Below are 26,588 nucleotides of genomic sequence, written 5' to 3'. Positions count from 1 at the left end.
ATCTGGCCCGCGATTGGGGCCCACCGATCGGCGAGCCAGCCTCTCCCCCCCCCCCCGATCGACGGGCCAGCCTCTCCCCCCCCCCGGGCCTACTTTCTAGCCCGGCCGGCTCCTGAACACTGACGCCATGTTGAGTCGGGGCCGGCGCGCTAAAGAAGTTCCCCGTGCATGCGCAGGTTGGCACAAAAGGAGGCTGGAGCGGCGTTAACCGCTCCAGCGCCGTGCTGGCCCCCTGACGGCGCAAACACTTGGGCTCCATATTGGAGAATCGCCCCCTTTATCTCTGTTGCATTCCACAGGTGCTACCAGACCCGAGTATTTCCAGCATTTTGTGTTTCTATTTCAGATATCCAGCAACCACGGTATTTTGCTAGTGCACAATAAAAAGCACTTCAATGAGGTACCAATAGCTGTTGAAACTGAACTACCCAAAAACATATTACATTTTCTGACTATTTAAGTGGTGCCTATGTACTTGACTCCTAAAGCGATGAAAAATGGTCAACGCCATTTGCCCTTTCTAGGCAACTGCCTGTGATAAACATGGATGGTGTAGGTGGTTGAGGGTCAGTTATTTTCTACCTTTAATGCCCAACCATACTACTCAAATCTATGTTTTTTTTTTAAAATTTAGAGTACCCAATCATCTTTTTCCAATTAAGGGGCAATTTAGTGGGGCCAATCAACCTAACCTGCACATCTTTGGGTTGTGGGGTGAAACCCACGCAGACACTGCAGAATGTGCAAACTCAACATAGACAGTGACCCGGGGCCAGGATCGAACCCCGGTCCTCAGCAGCGTAGGCAACAGTGCTAACCACTGTGCCATCCCTACAAGCCTATGTTCTCAATCACATTTTCAAAACAAAATTCTATCTACTTACAATCCAATAAAAACTGTCTGCTGAAATACAGCTCCCATAACAGTTTCTGACCTGTTCCATCCTGGACCCAAAGAACGTAAATGAACGGAGATCAAGGGGGAAAAAGTCCTTACAATTGGTTCTGATAAACTTACCCTTTCCTCTCATACAAGTACTCCAACAGGCCATTGATCACCCTCTATTTAAGGCACATCCTTCCATATTCTGACCTGCCAAGATTACTCCTCAAAATGGTGACCCAAATGAAGTGTTGCAATTCAAACAGACAAATGTGCATAAGTCCATCCCCAATTCAAACAATCACTCTCTGGTGGTTGCGTGTGCTCTTCAGCTTCACTGTTCAGTGACTTGTTTGTGGACGAGAAAAAAAAGATGAAATTAAGTAAGAAGGCACAGAATGGCAAAGAGATGACAAACAGAAGAGTGAGATGTGTAAAAGGGAGGAGAAAAACATAAAGTGAAACAAAATTAAGTGCGAGGAGTGAGAATGCTAGAAGCTAAAAAGGAAAAGAAACCACACAAAACGAATCAAAGCAAGGGAGTGAACAAATGTACAGACAGTGTGTCGATTTTTTTTTGTAGACTTTCTAGAAGGACATGAGAAGCTATGAGAATGCTTGTGGGCTCAGCCAAAACATTTTTCCAACCACTGGATCAACAACAGCCCCAATATGCCCAAGTACAAGAATCTTGTTGCAATAAAAGTAATCCCCATTTTACTAATTTAGTTCAGCTGGAGACTGGGAACAGGCAGACTGAGGTCTGTACACAGATTGGGTGAGAAAGTAATGACACATCAGCACGAGAAACACCAAGAAGTTTTTAAAACAACAATTTAGTTCCATTCAAACAGCAGGACAGTTGGGAGAAAGTCTGAGAGAAGCTAGATAGTTACAAAAAGAGGTCAGCAAAATAAAAAGATACAGTGATGGTCGCACAAAGTGATATAGAAAAGTTCATTATCCGAAGAACTAGGAAAAATTAAAGAAACTGCTAAACTGGGCAAGAAACAAACAACTCGGGAAAAGAAACGTATTGCAGAAACACAACAAAAGAGGCAGACACACATACTCAAAGAAAGTAAACATAATATATTTTTAAAAATGTAATAGTATAATTTTAGGGAAAGTGGCAGAAGCCACTTCTTTTTTTTTTTAACAAACAATTTTATTGAGGTATTTTTTGGCATTGTTACAGTAAAACATTTTCAAACTTTTCATTTTGACATTGTTACCAGTTACAGAAAAATGCAAACATCAACGGAAAACCAACACTTCAACCAAACCATAATGCACATACCCGCTCCTCCCCCATAAACACTACCCACCTATTTATCCCTCCTACTCTACTCTAATCTCTCTCTCTCCCCCCCCCCCCTCCCCCACCCCCCGCTGACGTTCACTCTCCCGCGAAGAAGTCGATGAATGGTTGCCACCTTCGGGCGAACCACAATACAGATCCCCTCAAGGCGAACTTGATTTTTTTCCATACTCAGAAAACCCGACATGTCCGAAAGCCATAGTTCGGTCTTCGGGGGTTTTGAGTCACTCCATGCCAGCAGTATTTGTCACCGGGCTATCAGGGAAGCAAAGACCAGAACATCGGCCTCTTTCTCCTCCTGGACTCCCGGGTCTTCCGAAACCCCGAAAATTGCCACCTCTGGACTCATCACCACCCTTGTTTTCAGCACCCGGGACATGACCCCCACAAATCCCTCCCAGTACCCCCTAAGCTTAGGGCATGCCCAAAACATGTGAATGTAGTTCGCTGGTCCTCCCGCGCATCTAGCGCACTTGTCCTCTACCTCAAAGAATTTGCTCATCCGAGCCACCGTCATGTGGGCCCGGTGAACAACCTTAAACCGAATCAGACTGAGCCTGGCACATGTTGCGGTTGAGTTTACCCTACTCAGGGCTTCCACCCATACCCCGTCCTCCATCTCCCCGCCGAGTTCCTTCTCCCATTTGAGTTTCAGTTCCTCCGTCTGGGACTCTTCCCCCTTCATGAGCACCTTGTAAATATCCAAGACTCTACCCTCTCCTCCTTCTCCTCTAGAGACTATTCTGTCCTGGATCCCTATTGCGGGAGGCGTGGGAAGGATGGGACCTGTCTACATACAAAGTCCCACACCTGTAAGCACCTAAAGTCATTTCCCCTTTCCAGCCCAGCTTTCTCCTCCAAATCCCTCAGACTCGCAAAGCTCCCCTCCAGGAACATATCGCCCACCCTCCCCACCCCGCCGCCATGTTCGAAACCCTCCATTCATGTTCCCGGGGGCGAATCGATGGTTATCACAAATTGGAGCCAAGACCGACGCACCCACCTCTCCTGCATGCTTTCTCCACTGGCTCCAAATCCGCAGGGCCGCCCCCACTACCGGGCTGGTGGAGTACCTGGCCGGTGAAAGCGGTAGGGGAGCCGTGACCAGGGCTGCCAGACTGGTGCCCCTGCATGAAGCCGCCTCCACCCGCTCCCAGATAGACCCCGCACCCACCATCCATTTCCTTATCATGGCTATGTTAGCCGCCCAGTAATAGTTGATCAGATTCGGCAATGCCAGTCCCCCCTCGCTGCGGATCCTTTCAAGCATCGCCTTCCTCACCCACGGCGATTTTCCCGCCCAGCCAAAGCTCATAATGATTTTGCCGGTCCTTTTGAAGAAGGACCATGGGATAAAGATCGGGAGGCACTGAAAGATGCACAGGAATCTAGGGAGGATTGTCATCTTTACCGTCTGCACCTTCCCCGCAAGTGTTAGCGGGAGTGCATTCCATCTCCGAAACTCCCTCTTCATTTGTTCCACCACTCTAGTCAAATTTAACTTATGCAACCTGCCCCAGTCTCGTGCCACCTGTATCCCCAAGTACCGGAAACTTTCCCCAACCAGCCTAAATGGCAGCTCTTCCAGCCTATTCTCCTGGCCCCTTGCCTGCACTCCAAACATCTCACTCTTGGCCATATTTAATTTGTATCCTGAGAACCGGCCAAACTTTCTCAATGTTTCCAGTATATTTTCCATCCCGGCCAGTGGGTCCGACACGTACAGGAGCAGGTCATCCGCATAGAGAGAGACCCTGTGCTCCCCCCCCCCGCCCACGTCATTCCCTTCCACCCCTTTGCAGCTCTCAGCGCAATCGCCAACGGTTCTATGACCAGCGCGAACAGCAACAGGGAGAGTGGACATCCCTGTCTGGCCCCGCGATGTAGTCTGAAATGGTCTGACGTTATCCTGTTCGTCCTTACGCTAGCTTTTGGGGCCTGGTACAATAGTCTGACCCAATTAACCAGCCACTCCCCGAACCCAAACCGTCCGAGTACCTCCCACAAATAGCCCCACTCCACCCGGTCGAAGGCCTTCTCAGCGTCCATTGCCACCACTACCTCCACCTCCTTGCCCGTCGGGCCATCATAATCACATTAAGCAATCTTCTCAAGTTGGCTGTCAGCTGCCTGCCTTTAACAATCCCTGTTTGGTCGTCCCTAATCACCTCCGGTACACAGTCCTCAATTCTAATCGCCAGGAGCTTGGCGTCCACATTAATCAGGGAGATTGGCCTGTATGACCCACAGGCTTCCGGGTCCTTGTCCCGCTTTAATATCAGCGAGATGGTGACTTGCGACATCGTCGAAGGCAGGGACCCTCTGTCCCACACCACATTAAAAACCCTGGTCAGCACCGGCCTCACAATCTCCGAGAACATTTTGTAAAACTCTGCTGGGTATCCATCCGGTCCCGGGGCTTTCCCCGACTGCATGGCCTTTAGGCTCCCCAGTACCTCCTCCGCTCTAATTGGGGCCCCCAGCCCATCCACTAGTCCCTGCCCACTTTTGGGAAGGTTAGTCCGTCCAGAAACCGTTTCATCTCCTCCGGGGGTTCTGAAGTGTAGAGCTTACTATAAAAGTCCCGAAATACCTTATTCAGTCCTGGCGGGTCCTCCACTCTGCTCCCCTTCCCGTCCACCACCCTATTTATTTCCCTGGCCGCCTCCCTCTTCCTGAGTTGCTGCGCTAGCAGTCTGCTGGCCTTCTCCCCATGCTCATACACCACTCCCCTTGCCTTTCTAAGTTGTTCCACGGCTCTACTCGTAGATAGCACCCCCAGTTCCACCTGCAGTCTCCGTCTCTCCCTGACTAGGTCCTCCCCCGGGTACGCCTCATGCTCCTCGTCTATCCGGTGGATCTCCTTAACCAATCTATGCATTTCTGCTCTGTCCGCCCTATCCCTGTGAGCCCGAATTGAGATCAGCTCCCCCCTCACTACTGCCTTCAGCGCCTCCCACAGGGTCACTGCTGAAACCTCCCCCGTATCGTTCACCTGCAAGTAATTTTGCATACACTTCCGAAGTCACTCACAAATCCCCTCCTCCGACAGCAATCCTACGTCTAACCTCCATTGCGGGCGTTGGTAATTCTCCCCACAGACCTGCAGGTCCACCCAATGTGGGGCATGGTCCGAAATAGTGATTGCCGAGTATTCCATATTTTTTACCTCCCCTACACAGTCCCTGCTCATGATAAAGAAATAGATCCTGGAGTATACTTTATGAACATGCGAGTAGAACGAATAACCCCTTCCCGTCGGCCATCTGGCTCTCCATGGGTCTACTGCCCCCATTTGCTCCATGAACCCTTTCAGCTGCCTTGCCATTGCTGGGAGTCTACCCGTTCTGGGACATGACCGGTCTAGCCCCAAGTCGAGGACCGTATTAAAGTCCCCCCCCATCATCAACTTGCGTGAGTCCAGGTCTGGGATATTCCCCAGCACTCTTTTAATAAAGTCAGCATCGCCCAGTTCGGAGCATATATGTTCACCAGCACCACTCTCCTCCCCTCCAACTTGCCCCTTACCATAAGGAACCTGCCCCTGCTATCAACGATTACGCCCTCTGCCTCAAATTGAACCCGCTTATTGATCATAATTGCTACCCCCCTGGACTTAGAGTCCCAAGTCCAAGCCCGAGTGGAAGATCTGGCTGATCCAGCTCTTCCTTAGCCTAATCTGGTCAGACACTTTCAAATGTGTCTCCTGCAGCATAATTACGTCCGCCTTTAGAGCCCGCAAGTGCGCGAATACACGTGCCCTTTTGACTGGCCCGTTTAGTCCTCTGACATTCCCGGTGATCAGCCTGGTTGGGGGGCACACCGCCTGCCCCCCCCCCCTCCCTCCCCCTCCCTTCCCCCCTCCCGCCCCCATCCTCCCTTCGCCCCTCCCCCCCCCCCCGCCGGTCAGTCATAACCTTTCTTGGGCCCGCCCCCGGCCCATGTGCCGTGCCTCTCTTGGTTCGCCTCTTGGCAGTCTCCACCCCCGACCTCCTCTCCATTACCAACTTCAGACCCCTCCCACGTCAGCAGAATAACTTCACCCCCCCCCCCCCAGCAACATCTCCCGATAACCCCACCCCTGCCATCTACTAGCTGTATTCACCCCCCCCCACCTGACTCCCTTGACTAGCCAATCTACTAGCCCGATGACTCACCCCTCCGGCGTCCACTTGTCTCACTCCCATTGTTTCGCCGACCTCATCTCCCCACCAATCAACACACCATCCCCCGACCCGACCCACTGGAGCAATCTCACTAAAATGGAAAAGATCAAACAAGATGGACACATCAAACAGCAACGTGAGGCTGCTCCAGGTTCCAGCTGTGTAAACAGATAAGTGTTAACCCACGTCCCTTTCTGAGCATTAATAAAATAACAACGCATTAACACAGTACCTGTATACCACCCACCCGAAACAAACATAAAAACCATAAACATATAAACCCCCAACCAACATCTTTAATCCCCATTGCTTACCGGCCACCTTTATGTTACAATGAAGGCTCCAACAAACCCAAAGAACATGACCAAAGGTCCCCCAAAAAATCAAAAAAGAGCATACGAGAGGGGGATCCCCTCCCCCCGCACCCCCCGTAGGCAAAAGCTGCCAAAAATACAACACAAGGCACCTTTAAAGCAGTAAACAATCGACCATCAGTCCAGGCACAGTAGGCATCCCCCCAAACCATAACTCTTGAACTCTAGCTTGCGTCCGTGGGTCCTTTCTTCGGGACCAGCCCCTGATCCCTCGCAAAGTCCATCACTTCTTCGGGCTTGGAGAAGTAGTGGTGTTGGCCCTGATGCGTGACCCAAAGTCGAGCCAAGAAGAGCAGACCAAACTTCACGTGCTTTTAAAATAAAACCTCCTTAACTTGTTTAAAGGCTGCTCGACGCCTGGCCACCTCCTGGCTAAGGTCCTGATAAATGCGAAGAACACTGTTATTCCACGTGCTGCTCTTCGCGCTCTTTGCCCACTGCAACACCCCCTCCTTCTCCGTGAACCTGTGGAACCTGATCACCATCGGACGGGGGGGACCCCCCGGAAGCATCTGCCTCGCCTGTACTCTATGTGCCCCCTCCAGCTCCGGCGGTCGCGGAAAGGTGTCAGCCCCCATCAGCTGCATCAACAGGGCAGTTACAAACGCTGTGGCATCTGCCCTCTCAGCCCCCTCCGGGAGGCCGATGATCCTCAGATTTTGTCTGCGGGCTCTATTTTCCAGCTCTTCTACTCTGTCCAGCAGTCTCCTCTGTCTCTCCTTCAACCCATCAACTTCTAGCGCAGCAATCGTCTGCGCGTCCGCCTGCTCCTCCACCGCCTCCCCCAGCTCCTCAACGTTTTTATCCTGGGCATCCAATCTCTGGTTCAATTGATCCACTGTCTTCTGAAGTGGGTCCAAGTTATCCTGCTTCAATGCTGCTTTTTATCACCTGCAGCATGTTTTCCAGCGCTTGCTGGATCGCCGGGTCTGAGGTGCGTAGGTCCGCCATCTTTGCTCCCGGGTCAGCTTCCCCTGCACCTTGCCTTTGTCCTTTCCTTTCCCGTTTTCGCTGCTTTCTGCTCTCCTGCGGTTCCATGCAGCTCTGCCTGTTCTTCCGCACCCCCGTGGCCGTCTTTCCAGCGTTCAGCAGTCCCAAACAACCGGGGAACCAGGTCCTCAAATCCCGACGGAGTGAGAGCCACCAAATGCGCGGCTCACTCGCTCATCGCTGCCACCGGAAGCCATCCTCTCACATTCTTTTTCATAGAATTTTATAGAATTTACAGGGCAGAAGGAGGCCATTCGGCCCATCGAGTCTGCACCGGCTCTTGGAAAGAGCACCCTACCCAAGGTCCACACCTCCACCCTATCCCCATAACCCAGTAACCCCACCCAACACGGGCATTTTTAAAACATGACAGTAACTAGTGGGTCCTTAACAGGGCTTTTACATAACAATAATGCACTACCTTAATTTTTCCATGAATCTGTCGTAAGGAGTCTGCAGTTCCCATGTCAGTGTCCTCAGGAATGCACACTGTATCCAACTTCATTTTTGAGTCCATTTGTGGTAGCTGTTTCTGTACTTCTCTTGTTGTAACCACAATTACTTCTGGAAAAGAAAGAAAGTCCCTTACGTTATAGCCATTGGAAACATACATATTCAGCACAGAACTTTCAAGTAATCTATCAGATATCCTTTCTTATTAATAACCTTAAAATTGGTGAGGTGGCTTAGCTGGAATCACACAGAGAAATCCAAGTGGTTTATGAAGACGATGTTGAAGGTTCTCTATTTCACCACTGAATTTGGTATGGTCTTAACCCCCCTCCACATACCTCAAGTGAGATTATGATTTTGATCTAAGCTTATGCAGTATCTGGCATGCAGAGTGTGGGCCTCAGTTGCTCCCCAAAATAATCAAAAGCGTGTTTACACAAAACATCCATCAACAAACAAATTGCAAAGCTTGGAGACCAACCAATTAAACTGCACACTATATACAAGGGGAAAGGCCACCTGGAATGCACTTTCCCCGTCAATGCCTGATACAGTGAGACAAGAGGTAATTCATGTAGAGAAAGGTGAGATGGTTGCTGTGGTAACCAAGGTATTTAAAGAGAATAGGAAGAAACAGAGAAACCAAGTGAAACACTAATAGCATTGGATATACACAAAGAATGAACTGCAAGATATTGTAGCCATCTGGGATGGCCAAGTCCCGATCACAAAATGGACACTTGCAAAGAATGCAGGGAAAATTGGACAATGCTAAGAAACAAGCAGGTGCAAGCTCTGTCTGTTGATTAGAACCTTAAACTCTCAAGACAGGACAGAAACTACCAATCTACATACTAATGAGCCACCTCCGGGGACAAAAGGGAAACATTTAGATACACAATGTTAAAGCAGACTCCCCGGCGCCAGAAGAAGCTAAGACAAAGCAGACTGACAGTCACCAGGACACGCCCAGCGATCAGAGAACCACCCCTCTATTGGAGGAAAATCTATACAGATGATTGGGAAAGACCCAATTAGTTGAGGCCAAGTTCAAGGCCCGCCCAAAAGCGCGCAAAGCCCTTTTTAGTATAAAAGGTATCCCCCAAGGGAGAATCTTCCTCCTTTGGCTTTGGCTCTCACCGAAGAGAGACCTGACTAGCAGCTGCACCAGACCAAGTAAGTCCCAAGTCAACGCACGCTACGAGATAGACGCTCCTAGTTGCTACCGTGTAAACAGCTCAACCCAGCAGCCTCAGAACCGATCAACGGCCATTGTTCCTCTGACTGAGTGGGCACACGAAGCTAAGTATAGGCTTTGGTAATAGTGGTAGTTTAGTTTGTAGAGTTTATGCATGAGTAGATTTGACTGTGTAAATAAATGAGCATTGCTTTTGAACTTACGAACTGGTGTATCGAGTCATTGATCAGTATTTGGTTCTGAACCTTGTGGTGGTGAAAGATACCTAGCGACTCTTGAGCAAACGTAATTAAACAGAGCCAAATTAAGAACCAACCAAAAGTTAGCAACATTTACTGGCGACATCTGACGGGACTCGATTTAGAAGTGGCCTGACCACTCCGAGAGAACCCAAAATTTGAATTGAGAATCCAATTGGGAACAGAAAAACCACAAGCGTCAAAACAGTACTGATCAAGCCTCTGAGCTTCGGAAGTGTGTTAATGCATGCGTATTAACAGGGCTATAAGGTAAACCTGAGAGATTTTGTTGCGTAAAACCGTCGGGAGTTTTGTAGGCCGGAATTAGCGTAAGCCGCACCAGAGTTTACATCACCACTTTATCACACCCTGTTCCAAATTCAGTAAAGATCCTAGATAGAGAGAATGGCAATGAAGGCTTTGGAACGCCTTATGAACCCCCAGGAATTCGAGGTCGCAGCGACCAGTAGAGTAGGACAGTGTCCCGTTTTGGAAGATGAGATCAGAAAATATCTCAAAGGGAAAGGATGGCCCCTTTTGAGTGAATTCTGTGATAATGAGGAAACAGGACCCGGGAGTATAGGACATACTTGGTGGGAGAACCTGTCAGAGATCCACAAGAACAGCTTAGAGAAAGCTTGCAAGCTGATGGCAATTGTGTCCTGTTTGGCACAATTGCGAGGCACAGAGGAGGTCGTTAGGACACTCCGTAGAGATAGAGGAGAGGGACAGAACCAGTGAGATAGACGTGAGTGAGGTAGAGAAAGAGAATCGAGATTTAAAAGAGCAGTTAGCAGCGAGGGACAGAGAGGTGGATGCTGCCAAGAGGGCACATCAGTCTTGTCTCGCGCATTTGAACAGTTTTCAGACGCAATACGATAAGGCCTACCAGGACACGCAACGTGCGGTAAGACAAGAGACAGAACAGCAAGTCGAGAAATTGCAGAAACAATGCAATGATTTAAAAGCAGCCCTCCGAGCACTCCATACTTCCACAACAGAACAAAGGCAGAGCTCCGTAGACCACGCAAAGTGGCGGAAGCAAATTGCAGAATTGCAATCTCTGCTGTCCGTTCAAAATGGCTTTCAAAGTACATTCGGACCCCAATTAGATCAAGAAAACAGCCCGGATTGGCAGGAATTGAACGAGACTGCCCATAGATACGTACATGGGACATATATGCAGGAAAAACCCCAGAAAAGGAAAGCGCCCCAACCGAACAGGCAGAACACACCCCCATGAATCCTGTAACCACACACCGCAGGAGAAGGAGAGGCAGATTTCCTTTACACAACCCCGTTAACCGTGACCCAATTACGGGACGCGTGTGGAAAAATTACACTGTTCCTTCCCACCTCAGACTCCCACCAATTTTTCGCAAAAGTCAAACAACAGGCAACCATGTACGGCCTGGACGAAAAGGAGCAAGTGAAGCTCACAGTTTTAAGCCTCGACCCTTCAGTCGTAGCAGCCCTTCCCGACCCATAGAATGTAGGAGGGGGCACACTCCAAGAGATGCACACAGCGATCCTTGTGCGATCGGCTTTAACAGAGGAGACCCCGTAGAAGGCCTAAATAAGTGTAGGCAAAAGAAGACAGAGAGCACCCCACTGCGTTTGCTGGACATTTGTGGATTCACTTCACCGCAGTTTTTGGAGAGTTAGCCCGCGCCCATTTGTCCCCAGATAATATGGCCAAATGGACCCGAAATCTAGTCTCCCACGCCACAGAAGCAGGACGAAAAGCTTGCGCAAATTATGCCCCCTCAGATGAGGCCCACAATGCAAAATGGGTTTTGAAGAGATTGTCCCACGCTTGGGAGCAGTCAATTGCAGGCAAAACCGCATTTATAACACCCGATGAAGAGCAGGTAGAAATGAACCCAGTTAAAGCACACTAGAACCCCGCATGGGTAAATAATGGCAGGAATAGCCAACCCCAGCCAAAACCTCAAGAATGTTATAATTGTGGACAGCTAGGACACTTTGCACGAGAGTGCAACGCGCCCCAGAAGCAGCAGAGAAACCAACAGACAGGCACCCTAAACAAGAATAGGGCAAAGCCGATCCATAGAGTTAGCGCCCGTTCAGAGAATGCAGACATGAACGGCACCGCGCTCTGCGACACCCTTTGGGACAAGTCCGGGAGACCGGTAGTAGCAGGCAAAGTCCGGGGACAAACCGCAGAATTTCTTTGGGACACAGGAGGGTCCCTACCACATTCAATTCCTCCACGATGTTTCAGCGAGACACGTGGCCCACAACAGACACCATTAAACTCAGCGGTTTTACAGGCCATTTACAACAGGGACACATTACAGCCCCTGTAGCAATACAGATAGGGAACATCATAACCAAGCACCCCGTAGTTTTAGTTGATCTGCCCCAGACAGCAGAACATATCCTTGGGATCGATTTCATGAGCTCCCATAACCTTTCTTTCGACCCAGTAAACAAGTGTGTTTGGAAAATGGCAAAGGCAGCACAAGCCCCCGCCACGCTCACAGTAGGAGAATACGTAAAAAGGATTAGCTCAGTCGGAGACTTCTGGTTCGACCCTCGAGCCATTAGTGCAGACAAACAGGTTAGGGCAGTCCTGCAGGAACATAAAGCAGCATTTGCACAGCACAAGCATGACTGTGGCAGTTTGGCTGGCTTTGTGAACATTACAGGTCCCGACCCCAAACCCCAGAAGCAGTACGGATTTCCCCAGGAAGCAGAGGGAGAAATCTCCAAAGTAATAGAGAGTTTGTTGGATCAAGGCGTACTCAGATCAGTAGCCTCCACAAACAACGTACCGATTTGGCACGTCAGGAAACCGGATGGATCATGGCGACTGACCATTGATTACCGGGAACTGAACAAAGTAACTCCAGCAGCAGCCCCCACCATAACCATGAATCCCGAGACCATGCTCAAACAGGGACTCCAGTCAAAGTTTTTTTTCAGTTTTGGACATTAGTAATGGCTTCTGGTCCATTCCATTGGCTAAAGCGTGCCAGTACAAATTCGCCTTTACATTCCAAGGGCAACAATACACGTGGACGTGCCTTCCACAACTCATCCTCCATTTTCCACCGACAGCTGGCAAATGGTTTAGCAAAATTTTCCCACCCCGATTGTCTGGTCCAGTATGTAGACGACTTGTTACTCCAGACAGACACAAAGGGAGAGCACGATTTGCTTCTCGCCGAACTCCTAGCACTCGTAAAAGAAATTGGTTGTAAAGTCAACCTAAAGAAGGCCCAGATTCTGAAAGAAAAAGTGATTTACTTGGGAACAGTGGTTACTCATGGTAAACGCGAGATCGAGCACAAGAGAATTGACTCGAACATCAAATTGCCCCTTCCCCACAATGTCTCAGCCCTCCAGTCATTTTTAGGACTGATTGGTTACTGCCGAAACCATATTGACGGTTTCGCCACTAAAGCAGCGCCCCTTTCCGAACTTCTCAAGAAACAGGCACCTTGGGAATGGCTTCCACAGCATACAGATGCCATGGATGCTTTAAAAAGAGCACTCAGCACAGCCCGTGCACTACAGGTCCCAGATCCACATTCCCCGTACTGCTATCGAGGTAGCAAGCACCGACCAAACCCTTTCGGCCGTGCTCCTCCAGGAACGCCACGACCAGTTACGCCTCATGCATGTTACGCCACGACCAGTCACACCTCACTCATGTTAGACCCCGTAGAGCAAGGATTTTCTGCCTGTGAAAGGCACCTGCTCGCAGTTTTTTGGGCAGTACAATACTTCGCCTACATTACAGGACTCAACCCCATCACCATCCTCACAGAACACACACCGACGCAGCTATTGTTAGACGACTGACTGAAAGATGGCACAGTCAGCCAAATCCGCGCAGTCCGTTGGACCCTTCTTTTACAGGGAAGGGACATCACGGTAAAGAGAACCAAAACCCACACATTCCTTGCTGATAATTTGCAGTATGCAGGCACCCCTCATGAATGTGAGATCATCACCACGAAACACAACACAGGCCCATTTATTCCCAAAACACCCCCGAGGAAAACAGGTAGTACACCCCAGAGACCCCAGCCCACAGACACGTGCGCACCCCTGAAGATCTATGTGGATGGCTCATTCACAGTGTTAAACGGAAAGAGAATTACCGGTTGTGGTATATATGTAGAGGACGCGCAGGGACGCTCAGGCAGTGGAGAAACGGCATTGGTCCCCGCCCTGCCTGAGGACCCCCCCTATGGTCAGCTACGCTCGGGTAGAGCACATACGGCATTGATCACCATTCTACCCAGGGATTCCACCCATTTCTTACCCGCCACGGCCCATACGCACCCCATTTTGGCTTGTTACGTTCAAAATTCTTTTGTTTGGTTTTGGCAACCCTTAGGTTGCTTCCCTATTCTATTTACATCCTCAAACACTGGGATGGTAAATCACACAGGCTGCGAGACGGCTCGCAGTACGGCAGTATTTTTCTTAGATGTCTAGTCCAAATATTCAGTTTTTTTAAAAATGAGGGAGTCACAGATGGTGACCAATTATAAAGGGAAATTGGCACTAAAGGACAGACAGACAGACATACGAGATCTTAAGCAAGATAATAACAGAAATTATGCTTGTGCTCACAGAACTCCAGAAACCCCAGAGGAAGACAAAGAAGTGGAGCGACAAAGATGAAGACAGCCTTCGTGTTCACATGGATCTTAGCGGGATCCCTTCAGTTGCGCGCAGACGCTACCCCCCTGACCCCTACCACACAAACCGTAAATGATTCTCACCCCTGCAATACACGGAACCCCGAGATAACTAGTCCAGCGACAGCTAGCAATACCCCGGCCTGGTGTGATAAGTTTATCACCTGGTACTCACTCTCATATGTAGTCGAAGCACTCTTAGTGCTGGCGATACTTTGCAGTGTCGTGCAAACGTTTAGAGTTGGGAAATGGCGAAAGAGAGCATATTGCTCTCGCACCCCGGTATACAGGTTTAGGTCCCCCATTTTCAGATTTCACCAGACCCCCGAACCCATTGGGACGGATTAAAGAGCATCCATTTTCTTTATGTATTCTATGGAATAAAGAGATGTAAACCTGTGACTGAATGCCAGGCCCGAGAAATTTGGGTGCTGCTATTTTGTACAGTTTAAGATGTATAGATTATTTTTGGATTGTTTGTATTTTTGGATTGTTTGAATGAGGATAGTTTATTGAGAATAGTTAGAGGTTCCAGTTTTTTATTTTTCTGTAATGCATGTATTAATGTCATAGCGCCCCGTAGAGTTTTATGATAATGAATGTATTTAAAATGGTTTAGGTAAAATTGTGTTGCATAGGATAGGACAGTGTAGAGCCTAAGTATGGGTGCCCCGGCTGGTCAGAGGATGAAGGCAACATAGTAATGTGTTCCTTCACGCTTTGCGTTGAGGATCACAAGGAGGGTGTGTAGCCATCTGGGATGGCCACGTCCCGATCACAAAATGGACACTTGCAAAGAATGCAGAGAAAATTGGATAATGCTAAGAAACAAGCAGGTGCAAGCTCTGTCTGTTGATTAGAACCTTAAACTCTCAGACAGGACAGAAACTACCAAACAATTTACATACTAATGAGCCATGTCCGGGGACAAAAGGGAAACATTTAGATGCACAATGTTAAGCCAGACTCCCCGGCGCCAGAAGAAGCTAAGACAAAGCAGACTGACAGTCACCAGGACACGCCCAGCGATCAGAGAACCACCCCTCTATTGGGGTGACCCAATTAGTTGAGGCCAAGTTCAAGGCCCGCCCAAAAGCGCGCAAAGCCCTTTTTAGTATAAAAGGTATCCCCAAGGGAGAATCTTTCTCCTTTGGCTTTGGCTCTCACCGAAGAGACCTGCCAAGCAGCTGCACCAGACCAAGTAAGTCCCAAGTCAACGCACGCTACGAGATAGACGCTCCTAGTTGCTACCCTGTAAACAGCTCAACCCAGCAGCCTCAGAACCGAGCAACGGCCATTGTCCCTCTGACTGAGTGGGCACCCGAAGCTAAGTATAGGCTTTAGTAATAGTGGTAGTTTAGTTTGTAGAGTTTATGCATGAGTAGGTTTGACAGTGTGTAAATAAATGAGCATTGCTTTTGAACTTACTAACTGGTGTATCGAGTCATTGATCAGTATTCTGTTCTGAACCTTGTGGCGGTGTCGAAAGATACCTGGCGACTCTTGAGAAAATTTGATTCAACAGAGCCAAATTAAGAGCCAACCAAAAGTTAGCAACAATATAACAAACACAATCAAGCAATATTACAGGCAAGTGTTTGCTCAAGGTGAACAGGGAACTGTTGACATTATTGGTAACACTGTTTTGTAGGGGATTCCAAAGTAAAATGGATTGCAAGGATCTCCTGAAAGCATTCCGAAGTTTTGCAACGCTCAGAGAAAAGATTTTTCCTCATCTCTGTCCTACAAGGGTGACCCCTAAATTTAAAACAGTGCCCCCCTAATTCTGGACTCATCCACAAGAGGAAGCACCCTTTCAACATCCACCTTGTCAATGCCGTTCAAGATCTTATATACTGAGCACCTGATACTGATGTAACAATAATGCAGTTAAGTATCTGAGATCTGGTGGGAATCAGAAGTATAGTCTCAGGTAGAGTATGAAGATGTACATTGATCTGTAAATAAACAAGCATTTTTTTTAAAACGAAGAACAGTTTATGGTAGCAATCTAAGGGTAGCAGGCAAATCCTAAAAAGAAATCGAGATCCAGAGCTCAAGACAAAACCTGGTGACAGGGGATAGAATGCAAAGATCCAAAGCTTACGACAAGCATGGAGTCTACATTGCGACTTCCAGAAACTTTCCGAAGCACTGAAGGCTCACAACAGGCTCAACATTGCGACAAATGGAGGAACAGGTTCTCCAAATACAGAACAGCTTCAGATTTGTACATGAAGGATCAAGGGATCAAGTCAGTACTCTATCCTATGCAGAAGGGGCAATTGAAGACCATGTAATAGCATAACAGGGAGTTAATAAGGCTTCAAGCTCATTCATGAAGTCTTCCAGACATTTGATGTGTGCTTCAATGTTCTAAAATATTTGATGACCAAACAAGAAGGGGGGGGGGGGATGTCACCCCCGTTATCAGAGACCGCTGGGTGGTCAGGATATGTACAAGGTGGCCTCCTGGTCCTCCCCTGGAACGTAGGCACCTTAGCTCTGCCAAGCCAGGAGCACTGCCTGGGTGCCAGTGCAAGGTTGCCCAAGTGCCAGGGGTGGCACTGCCAAGGCTCAGGGGGCGAGGGGAGCCATGCCCATGAAATGAGGGTGATTGGGGGGGTTTGAAGGATGTGAGAGTGCAGGGCCGAGGTTGGTGAGGGTGATGGGTGGGGGTCCAAGAAGGGAGGAGGAGCTGTTAGGGGGGGCCTGAAGATGGGGGACACCCAGGGCCCCCATAGCGAGCTGTCCTCACTTGGGCGGTGTGGTAGTGTCCATGTGTGTGGGGGGTGACATTGCCCATGGGTGTGGGGGGCCCATAAGCTCACTTAAAGATTGGGGAAAATGGCAGCCTAATCTCTCAGTTCAGCTCCCCCGTGCTAAAAATAAATTCTAAGTGTGGGCTAAACCAGTGAGATACTCCCCAGGGCCCAAAAAAGTGAAGTAGTGTCATTGAATAGCAGTGGAGAACTCACCAGCAAAACCAGCGGGAAACTCCCTCAGAACGTGCCACAAATTAACTTCAAAATATTTTGGGAGAATCCCACCCATTGATAGGAAGACAGCTGCGAATGCAACTTCCAGCTCTACAACAAACACTACAACCTAACATTACCTCAGATGTTCATGACAGTCAGGAAGCGTGAGGAGCAACAAAGAGACAGTCAAGTTCATAATTTCAACTTCAGGCACAGAGCACAAGATTTGAAAGTGTTCTTGGCAGAGGGTGTGGAACAGAAATAAGGAATTGTAATATAAAGAGATCTTATCAAATTGAGATAGAACAGGAATGAACCAAAGAGCCTTGATATAATTGGGAAGCAAACTAATGAAACACACTATTTAGATCCAGCGGGGCGGCACAGTAGCACAGTGGTTAGCACTGTTGCTTTACAGCACCAGGGTCCTAGATTTAATTCCCAGCTTGGATCACTGTCTGTACGGAGTTTGCACGTTCTCCCCATGTCTGCGTGGATTTCCTCCGGGTGCTCCGGTTTCCTCCTACAAGTCCTGAAAGTCGTGCTGTTAGGTAATTTGGACATTCTGAATTCTCCCTCAGTGTACCCGAACAGGCGCCGGAATGTGGCAACTCGGGATTTTTCACAGTAACTTCATTGCAGTGTTAATGGAAGCCTACTTGTGATGCAACGACACATAAGTATCTCAGATCTGGTGAGAACCAAAGTATAACTTTGTGTGGAGAACCGAGGTGTACATGGGTCTGTAAATAAAGAAGGATGGCTTTTATGAATAACAGCCTATGGTATCATTCTTAGGGCAACAGGCAAAGAAACCTCACCTGGACCCCAAACTCATGACAAAATAGGGCCCTTCTCCTATTCTCCTCCACTTCCTGTCATATAGGAATGCTTGCGATGAGGCCTTCAAGGAATATACAGAGATGCAGAGAGGGTGACTATGGGGAAAATGATAGGGACTCTAGCCTTGGATATCAAAAGGAGAGTAGTAGGGAAAGGAATAATCATTTAATTCCCAGCTTGGATCACTGTCTGTACGGAGTCTGCACGTTCTCCCCATGTCTGCGTGGATTTCCTCTGGGTGCTCCGGTTTCCTCCCACAAGTTATGAAAGACTTTCTGTCAGGTAATTTGGACATTCTGAATTCTGCCTCAGTGTACCCGAACAGGCGTAAGGTTAGGATAAGAATTGGGTAGACAAATATAAAAGAAATGAAGAGTGACATGACTGAGGGAGAGAAAGCAGAGAAGAAAAATCTTCAAAAAAGAACCAAGATGGAATAGCAGTACAGCAGCAAATTGTAGAGATGATAGTACACAGAGCGAGTTCAGGATACATTACGTATGGCAGACATTAATAAATACATGGAGGGTGGCCTGCCTCCTTACCTTGCCAGGTGGTGCCCCTCAACCTATATACAACTAATTGTTTCTAACAGGAAGAGATGCCTATGATCCATTTTAGTTTTTAAAAAATATTTTTATTAGGGTATTTGCAATTTTTATAATAACAGCGACATAAACATGGTACAATAAACATTTTGACCACCATCACAATCTTCACACACCCCAACCATATAACAACAGTCTGGCCCTCCCCCTTTGCATTCTGCTTCTGCTGACATTTTAATTTCCCCCGAGAAAGTCGACGAACGGCTGCCACCTCTGGGTGAACCCTAATATCGACCCTCTTAAGGCGAACTTTATTTTCTCGAGACTGAGAAACCCAGCCATGTCACTAATCCACGTCTCTGCACTCGGGGGGCTTCGAGCCCCTCCACATTAATGAGATCCGTCTCCGGGCTACCATGGAGGCAAAGGCCAAAACGTCGGCCTCTTTCGCCCCCTGGACTCCCAGCTCTTCCGACACTACGAAGATCGCCACCTCTGGACTCGGCACCACCCGTGTTTTGAGTATCATGGACATCACCCTAGCGAAACGCTGCCAAAACCCTCTAAGCTTCGGGCATGCCCAAAACATGTGAACATGATTTGCTGGGCTTCCCGGGCACCTCGCACACCTGTCCTCTACCCCAAAAAACTTGTTTATCTGGGCCACTGTCATGTGTACCCGGTGGACTACCTTGAACTGTATCAGGCCAAGCCAGGCGCTTGATGAGGATGCATTAACCCTGCTTAGGACATCCGCCCACAGACCCGCCTCTATCTCTCCCCCTAGCTCGTCTTCCCAGTTGCCCTTGAGCTCCTCCACCGGGAGTTTCCTCCGATTCCAAAAGTTCCTGGTAGATACCTGATACCTTCCCCTCTCCCACCCATGTCCTAGAGACCACTCTGTCCTGTAGCCCCCTTGGTGGCAGCAGCAGAAAGGCCGGAACCTGCCTTCTCAAGAAGTCTCGTACCTGCAGATACCTAAACCCATTCCCTGCTGGCAATTCAAATTTACTATGATCCATTTTGGACAATGACTAATTACTGCGAGAGGGAGCAGGCAAGCTGAAAGAAAAACAATAAATGCAAGTATTTTTGCACTTCACATCAGAGAAAGAACTGAGGGATTGGGCTGTGTGTACAAGGACATTACATGTACAATGGCAAGCACTGCTGCCTCACAGCAGCAAGGATCCGGGTTTGATTTCGGCCTTGAGTCACTGTGTGGAGTTTGCACGTTCTCCCAGTGTCTGCGTGGGTTTCCTCCAGGTGCTCCGGTTTCTTCCCACAGTCCAAAGATGTGTAGGTTAGGCAATGCAAAATTGCTCCTCAGTATCCAAGGATTTGCAAGTTAGGTGAGTTGGATATGATAAACGCACGGGGTTACAGGGATAGGGCCTAGATAGGGTGCTCTTTCGGAGGGTCAGTGCAGACTCAGTGGGCAAATGCATCGTAGGGATTCTAAAAAAAAATGATGTTTAACTTACAAGAATCAGGAACTACATAGCAAAAGACAAATAATCTAACAATCTTCTTCATTCATTTAACCTCCACATTCAAACGGCTGCCACAAAGTACATCACACTCTTAAACTATGACTTTAAGATGACATAAATAATTTGTTTAGACAAGAAGTGAATAGTTCAAGAAATCATATATTGCCTTAGAGTTCATCCAGGCATAGTTTATTTTCTTCTTTCCTGGGATGTGGATGTCACAGGATAGGCTAGTATTTGATGTCCATTCCTAATTGCCCCTGAACTGAGTGGCTTGCAATGCTATTTCATAGGGCAATTAAGAGTCAACCACATTGTTGTGGGCGGACAAGGCCAGACTGCCACATGAGTGCCAGATTTCCTTCCCTAAAGGACATTAGTAAACCAGATTGATTTTTTACAAAAATCAATGATAGTTGTCATGGTCATCGTTGCTGAGACTAGTTTAAATTCAAGATGTATTCATTGAATTGAAATTCCACCAGCTGCCATGGAGGGATTGGAGTGTGGCGACTAAGGGATTTTCACAGTAACTTCATTGCAGTGTTACTGTAAGCCTACTTGTGACAATAATAAAGATTATTATTAAACCAGTGTTGTCCCCAGAGCAGTAACTCGGTCTCTGGATTGCTAGTCCAGCGACATTACCACTACCCAACTTACTACCCTCGATTACAAATTATGCTGGAATATGTATAGAATTAAGGTTAACATTATCCATTTGACTGCAACCAGCTAAACAATATCACGCTATATTAAATGCATTCTGCTGCGTACTTGGCTGTCCTATGCTCATAAACAGATTTACTTGAATGAGAGAAACTCAAAATATCCTGATTTTGCCAATGTAGAATGCCAAAGTTCAATTTAATGTGCTAATTTTTCCTATTGTGATGACAGATAAAATTCAAGGTTTAAAAGAACTGTAAAGTTATTGCTCTCCTTAAAGTTGGAGCTGGTCTGTAACATCACGCAACTGGCCAATTTTATATGCAAGCCTACATGGTGAAAACAGGCAAAAGGCCAAGCCTGGAGCAGCATGTCTAAACCAATTCCATCCTCATCCATTTCCCATTCATTCGCATTGCTCAACAGGCTGCAATCAGTAATGATCAGGAACAGAAACTCTGGAAGATATCTTTGCTCACTAATCCAAAGGCATTGAAGTAATTTGTACTAGCTCCAATGTAATCCTGGCTGAGATCAGTTAACTCAGCACAGAACAGGAACCGTACTGGTATCTTCTAGCTTGTATGTCTCAATTAAATCTTGGTTTTACCACCCAAGTCATTAACAGAGTCCTAAACTTAAATATTGTGTTTTCAGAACTAATGTAACATAGACATGAAGTAAAAGTGCTGATCTGGTAGTAAGATCACCGTAGCTGTCAAAAACAAAAGAGCCTGTTCATTTCAAGAGCAGGAATTTTAGTTACCTAACATGGAAATTTACAAAACTGAAATGTTTTAAAACAAGGGAATTACGGTCAAACCACAATGGAAGGTGCGATACTGTTCGGGTTTACAGCAGGCTGGTTCACCCATGGTGTACAAACCCACGGAAAGGAGAGGAAGAGATAAATCAATGACAGCCTCCACATCAGAGACTACCTTGACCAAGAACAGACTTTGGTTGAACCTTTGCAGCTGCAATGAATAAGTCAGACATGGGCCTGAGGCAGGAGCTTTTCAAGCAACAACTTCTTTGATGTACAGTAAAATCTTGATGAGTCGAATGCCAGGAGATCCACCCACAAATTTGTGTTAAGCAGAGTTTCGTGATAACCGAGGAGGCCCCATTCCCACATGAATGCATCTCTATGTAACCCGATATGCCTACAAACACAAGTCTGTCAAAAACAACAGATTCAAAAGAAAACACAGTAAAGTAGTAAAAGTGTGAAAACGTCTTTATTCAATTTGTTCACACCCTACAATGGCCTGACCTTGTAAAAGAGCTGGGCCACTGCATTGAAAAATGTCAGGAGTTAGCTCTGAAAAATATCTGTAATTTATTTCTGCTTGGGCGCGCATTCATCAGAGTCTTAGGGTCATCAGCTTCCTTGGTTGAATATATTGCATCTATGATTGCAACATCTGTCAGGTCTGTCATGCATCATACAGCGTCGCCATTTCCGCATATATTTCCATGCCATCCCCCCGCCTCATCATCGGGTTGGTTGGCCTCACCCTTCTCCTCTCCTATGATTCCCTTCCCCTATGATTCTCCTCCTCGCTTTCAACGTTTTGTGCAGTCATAAGCTGTTTGAACCCAATCACCCTCTGATCAATAAACACTTTCAACTTTCTCACAGGCTGTGCGTCGGTTACAAATTTGCGAGCTTTGCACTACTTTTCAAATGATGGCGTGCCATGATTTCATGTCTTGTGCAGTTTAACTCTGCTCCGATTGGTTGGTATGGTCATATGCCAAGCTGAGACAGGTTGGGCTAATCTGAAGCTACCAATGTGGAATGTTGACTCATCATGGGCATAGGTCTATGGGATTTGCTCTGCTGCCGACAGAAATGGTTGATGACTTTGACATAACGGGAACTTTGTGTCATCCCAGTTTGACTCAGCACCACTTCACTGTATTAAGTTCAGATGCTTTTTTTAGTGGAGGGTAGGCCCCACAGAATTCTGACACCCAAAGTATAAAGCAACAACAGATCGGGGATTGATGAAGTGTCAAAAGATGACCAACGAATAAAGGGAAAAAATGAACCAAATCATTCAAAATATTCATTCAAAATTCTTTGGACTCCCAAATCAGAAATTTGTACTTTTTTCACTCAATAATTGAAATTTCTAATGTTAAAGAGAAGGTTTTAAGTATAATGATATATTTCACAATATTCGTAAAGCCATAAAATTTATTTCACGTCTTGAGGTCATTCAGTTAACAGTATTACTTGGTAGGCCTCATCCTCTTTCTTTCAAAAAGCTCAAGGTTTAACTTTCTTTCCAAAGTGATAACTATCAACTAAGTTTCTAATTTAAGCAATAGAAGCTGGGAATATGAAATTAAAAAATTTTAAATGCTGGAAAAACGTATGTTAGGCAGCATCTGTGGAGAGAAACAGCCAACTTTGCCGGCCAATGAACTCAGAAGAGGATCAGCTGAAAAGTCACTGACCTGAAATGATAACACTGTACTCAAATCCCAAGATGTCACAGCCTGAACTATATATTCTGAAGAGTTTCAAAGTAGAAATTGGTAGGACTCTCTTAGTGAATCTAGGAGTGACTTTTCCATCATACTGAAATAGGATTGGAGTTTCATTTTTCAAATAATTTGAAAACAATCAGCAGAATTCATTGCAAGGTTTAGTCAGAAAAAAGCTAAGTTTCATATTTAAATAAGCAAGGACTTTTTCTTACTTCCAAGAGTGTTGCATCCTCCTCTTCATTATCCCTACATGCCTATAGCTTAATGGGGGATGGTAGGAAGAGTACCAAATATCTGATTCTCCCCCCCATACCATAATGATGAACTGTGGATCTTGAGGTACATTATGTTTATCCCAGGAAAAATATATTTCAATTATTGTTTGTACATGCTGGCCCCTCATTCCTTTATCCACCAACTGAAAGTTCCTGAGAGGACAAAGATAGAGAGTAATTTCTTGTTGCAATGCCAATGGCATCAACTAGCAACATATTAAAATAGTGTGCCATGGCATATAGAGGCCTACTGCCGATGTTTACAGTGTAGATCTATTTATCAATCTGTGGTATTTATTTATCGAGTTGCAGTGGACAAAGAAAAACACTAAGGGGGACATAACACTTGGACTCTTTAGTAGACAACGAAAGGAGTCCACACTGAGTTGTAGAAATGAATGAAGTATTATTAAAATAACTATTATTTACACGGCACAAAAGATCCTAGCTGGGTCTCTCCTCTGTGTTGGTACACAAACTGGCCGACTTTATACAGAAGTTTACATCAACATGGTTTACAGTTTCCTTTCCCTTTTAACGAGGAACTCATATCAGTGAGGCTCACAGTGAGTTTAATCATTGACACTTCGTAAGTCCCATATGGGTTATGATAGACCCCCACTCCACCATCACCACTTTCTGCAAAAAACATTAAACCTAAATTAAATCCCAAGAAAGTTATTTTGAAAAGCAGAGTAGATGGACGATGTCTGTAGAATGGGCTGGTCATGAGAGTGGGCTGGTCACCGGCCTTGGAAGAAGTTCCAGAGAGTCAGAGGAGCACTTGATAATTCCATCAGAGAAGGCCTAAACCCTTATAATTACAAATGTTGTGGTGTAAACCCACCTGCAGAGAAGCCAGAGAATTTGTGACTGGAACATATTTCTGCTGAGTAGAATTCCTAAGAGAGTCCTGGAACATGAGCCCAAGCTGGTGGAGAATGTGCAAGGGCAGCAGGATGACCTGCTTACACCAATCAGAATTTGGAAAATAGCAATTACATTTTCAAAATTGCCATCATGAATTCAAAGCTACGTTGGCAACTAAATAATGAAAATAAGGTTCACAATGTATAACAGGCATTTTAAAAAGTTTAATAAACACCAGGGCGTTGTGTCCGAAATGCTTGAAAGAATGTTTAGAATTGGAGACTTGGGGTAGCATGGTGGCATGCATAGTGGTTAGCACTGCTGCCTCATGGCACCAAGGCCCCGGGTTCGATCCTGGCCCCAGGTCACTGTCATGTGGAGTTTGCACATTCTCCCCGTGTCTGCATGGGTCTCACCGCCACAAGTCAAAAAGATGTGCAGGTGTTGTTTAGCACAGGGCTAAATCGCTGGCTTTGAAAGCAGACCAAGGCAGGCCAGCAGCACGGTTCAATTCCCGTAACAGCCTCCCCAAACAGGCGCCGGAATGTGGCGACTAGGGTCAATTCCCGTAACAGCCTCCCCAAACAGGCGCCGGAATGTGGCGACTAGGGGCTTTTCACAGTAACTTCATTTGAAACCTACTTGTGCCAATAAGCGATTTTCATTTCATTTCAGGTAGGTGAATTGACCACGCTAAATTGCCCCTGAATTGGAAACAAAAATAATTTATTTTTAAAAATAATTGGAGATTTAAGTGAGAAGGCTTAGCTTGGATTTTTTAAAGAATTGCGAATGCTGTCATGCTCAGCCGAAAAGCATCAGCAGATTTTAGCTCCCTGTATTTTTGCTTATGGCTTGCAGTTCCGACATTGACAGAGTATGCTTAGCCTAGATTGTTCTAAGCTCCAAGTACTGGCTGAACTCTATTTCAAAGGGATGAGTGCTGTTAATTGTTAGGGAAGCAACCTTTAGAATCGGTTATTGGAATTTGCATAAACATCAAAAAGCAAAGCAAGAACTATGCCATGATCTGGATTTTCCACAAAGCGGCAACCAACGGTGCATTGCCACTCTGACCGTACTTTCTTGTGCCCGATGCAGCTCCGCATTTCTGGCCAGCATTTCCGAGCCCGGCTTCTCCTGAAATGGAGAGTATACATTCCATCGGAGAACACCATCGCAGTGGGGTACTGTGACGGGGCAAACTGGGCACGCCTCCTTTTACAGCACTGGCTGACATAAGGCAAATGTAAATGTCCAGCATGAATATTATGGTGAACGTTAGCAATTGGTTAAGATGGTTAGGGTGTCAGATGGGTGACGTGGCTAGGGGGTAGTCGGATTGTGAATGCCAATCAGGTCAGGTGGGGGGTGGGGGTGGGAAGTAGTCATGTTAGTTGGGGTGGTCAGAAGAGTTGGTTGGGGGGTGACTAGTTAGGGAGTTCAGAGGATAGCCAAAAGGTCAGGGAGGCAGCAGTGGAGGTTTCAGGGGTCAGTGTGAGTGAAGGGATGGGATTGGGGCGTCAGTTCTGTAGTTACCCAAGAGTTACACTAATATTTCTCAAACTAGTATTTGGGTAACTATCCAAGTCAGTAAATCGCAACTGTGTGAAGTCTGTAAATCTAGCTTAGAGTTGAAGATTTTTGCAGAGAATCGCAAGGAGCAAGGGAACAGCCATCGGCAGTTGAAATTTCCTGGGCAATTCCTAAGGAGGTCAGCAATTCAGGACTTCTACAGAGTCCTGATGTGCGTCTTGGGTCGTTTCCGATGATCCAGGGACCAGAAGCTATGACCCCTTTGTTTTCTGAAGCTAGCTTGGAAGGAACAATGGTACTGCACTATTTACCACTTCCCTCTTGAGTGCAGTTAGCAAATTCATTTACAGCACAAACAAATTTAGATGAAAACAAGAAAAACAAACAAACTTGCAGGTATATTGCACCTTTCACATTCTTGGGGAATGCTGTTAAGCACCTCCCTTCCAATGAATTACATTGGAAGGGTAGTTACTTTATACGCAAATATGACAGCCAGGTTGTGCAAAAACTAACAAGTGTGGATGATATTTGAACAAGTTTTTATATTTTGCAATATATTCCACAT

The 26,588-nt window shown here is 46.8% G+C and overlaps 1 protein-coding gene across 3 annotated transcripts in view; it reads right to left on the bottom strand.

Moving 5' to 3' along the window:
- Window positions 1-26,588, bottom strand: part of eif2b3 (eukaryotic translation initiation factor 2B, subunit 3 gamma) — a 217,330-nt gene that overhangs the window by 174,682 nt on the left and 16,060 nt on the right. For all 3 annotated transcript variants that reach the window (XM_072510728.1, XM_072510727.1, XM_072510729.1), the window contains exon 3: window positions 8,156-8,298. In XM_072510728.1, coding sequence (XP_072366829.1) covers window positions 8,156-8,298 — 143 coding nt within the window. The remainder of the gene's footprint in view (window positions 1-8,155; window positions 8,299-26,588) is intronic.

The sequence above is a fragment of the Scyliorhinus torazame genome, chromosome 7, assembly GCF_047496885.1.
Source record: "Scyliorhinus torazame isolate Kashiwa2021f chromosome 7, sScyTor2.1, whole genome shotgun sequence".
In the NCBI taxonomy this organism is placed as follows: Eukaryota; Metazoa; Chordata; class Chondrichthyes; order Carcharhiniformes; family Scyliorhinidae; genus Scyliorhinus; species Scyliorhinus torazame.
This window is presented reverse-complemented; position numbering and strand designations above follow the sequence as displayed.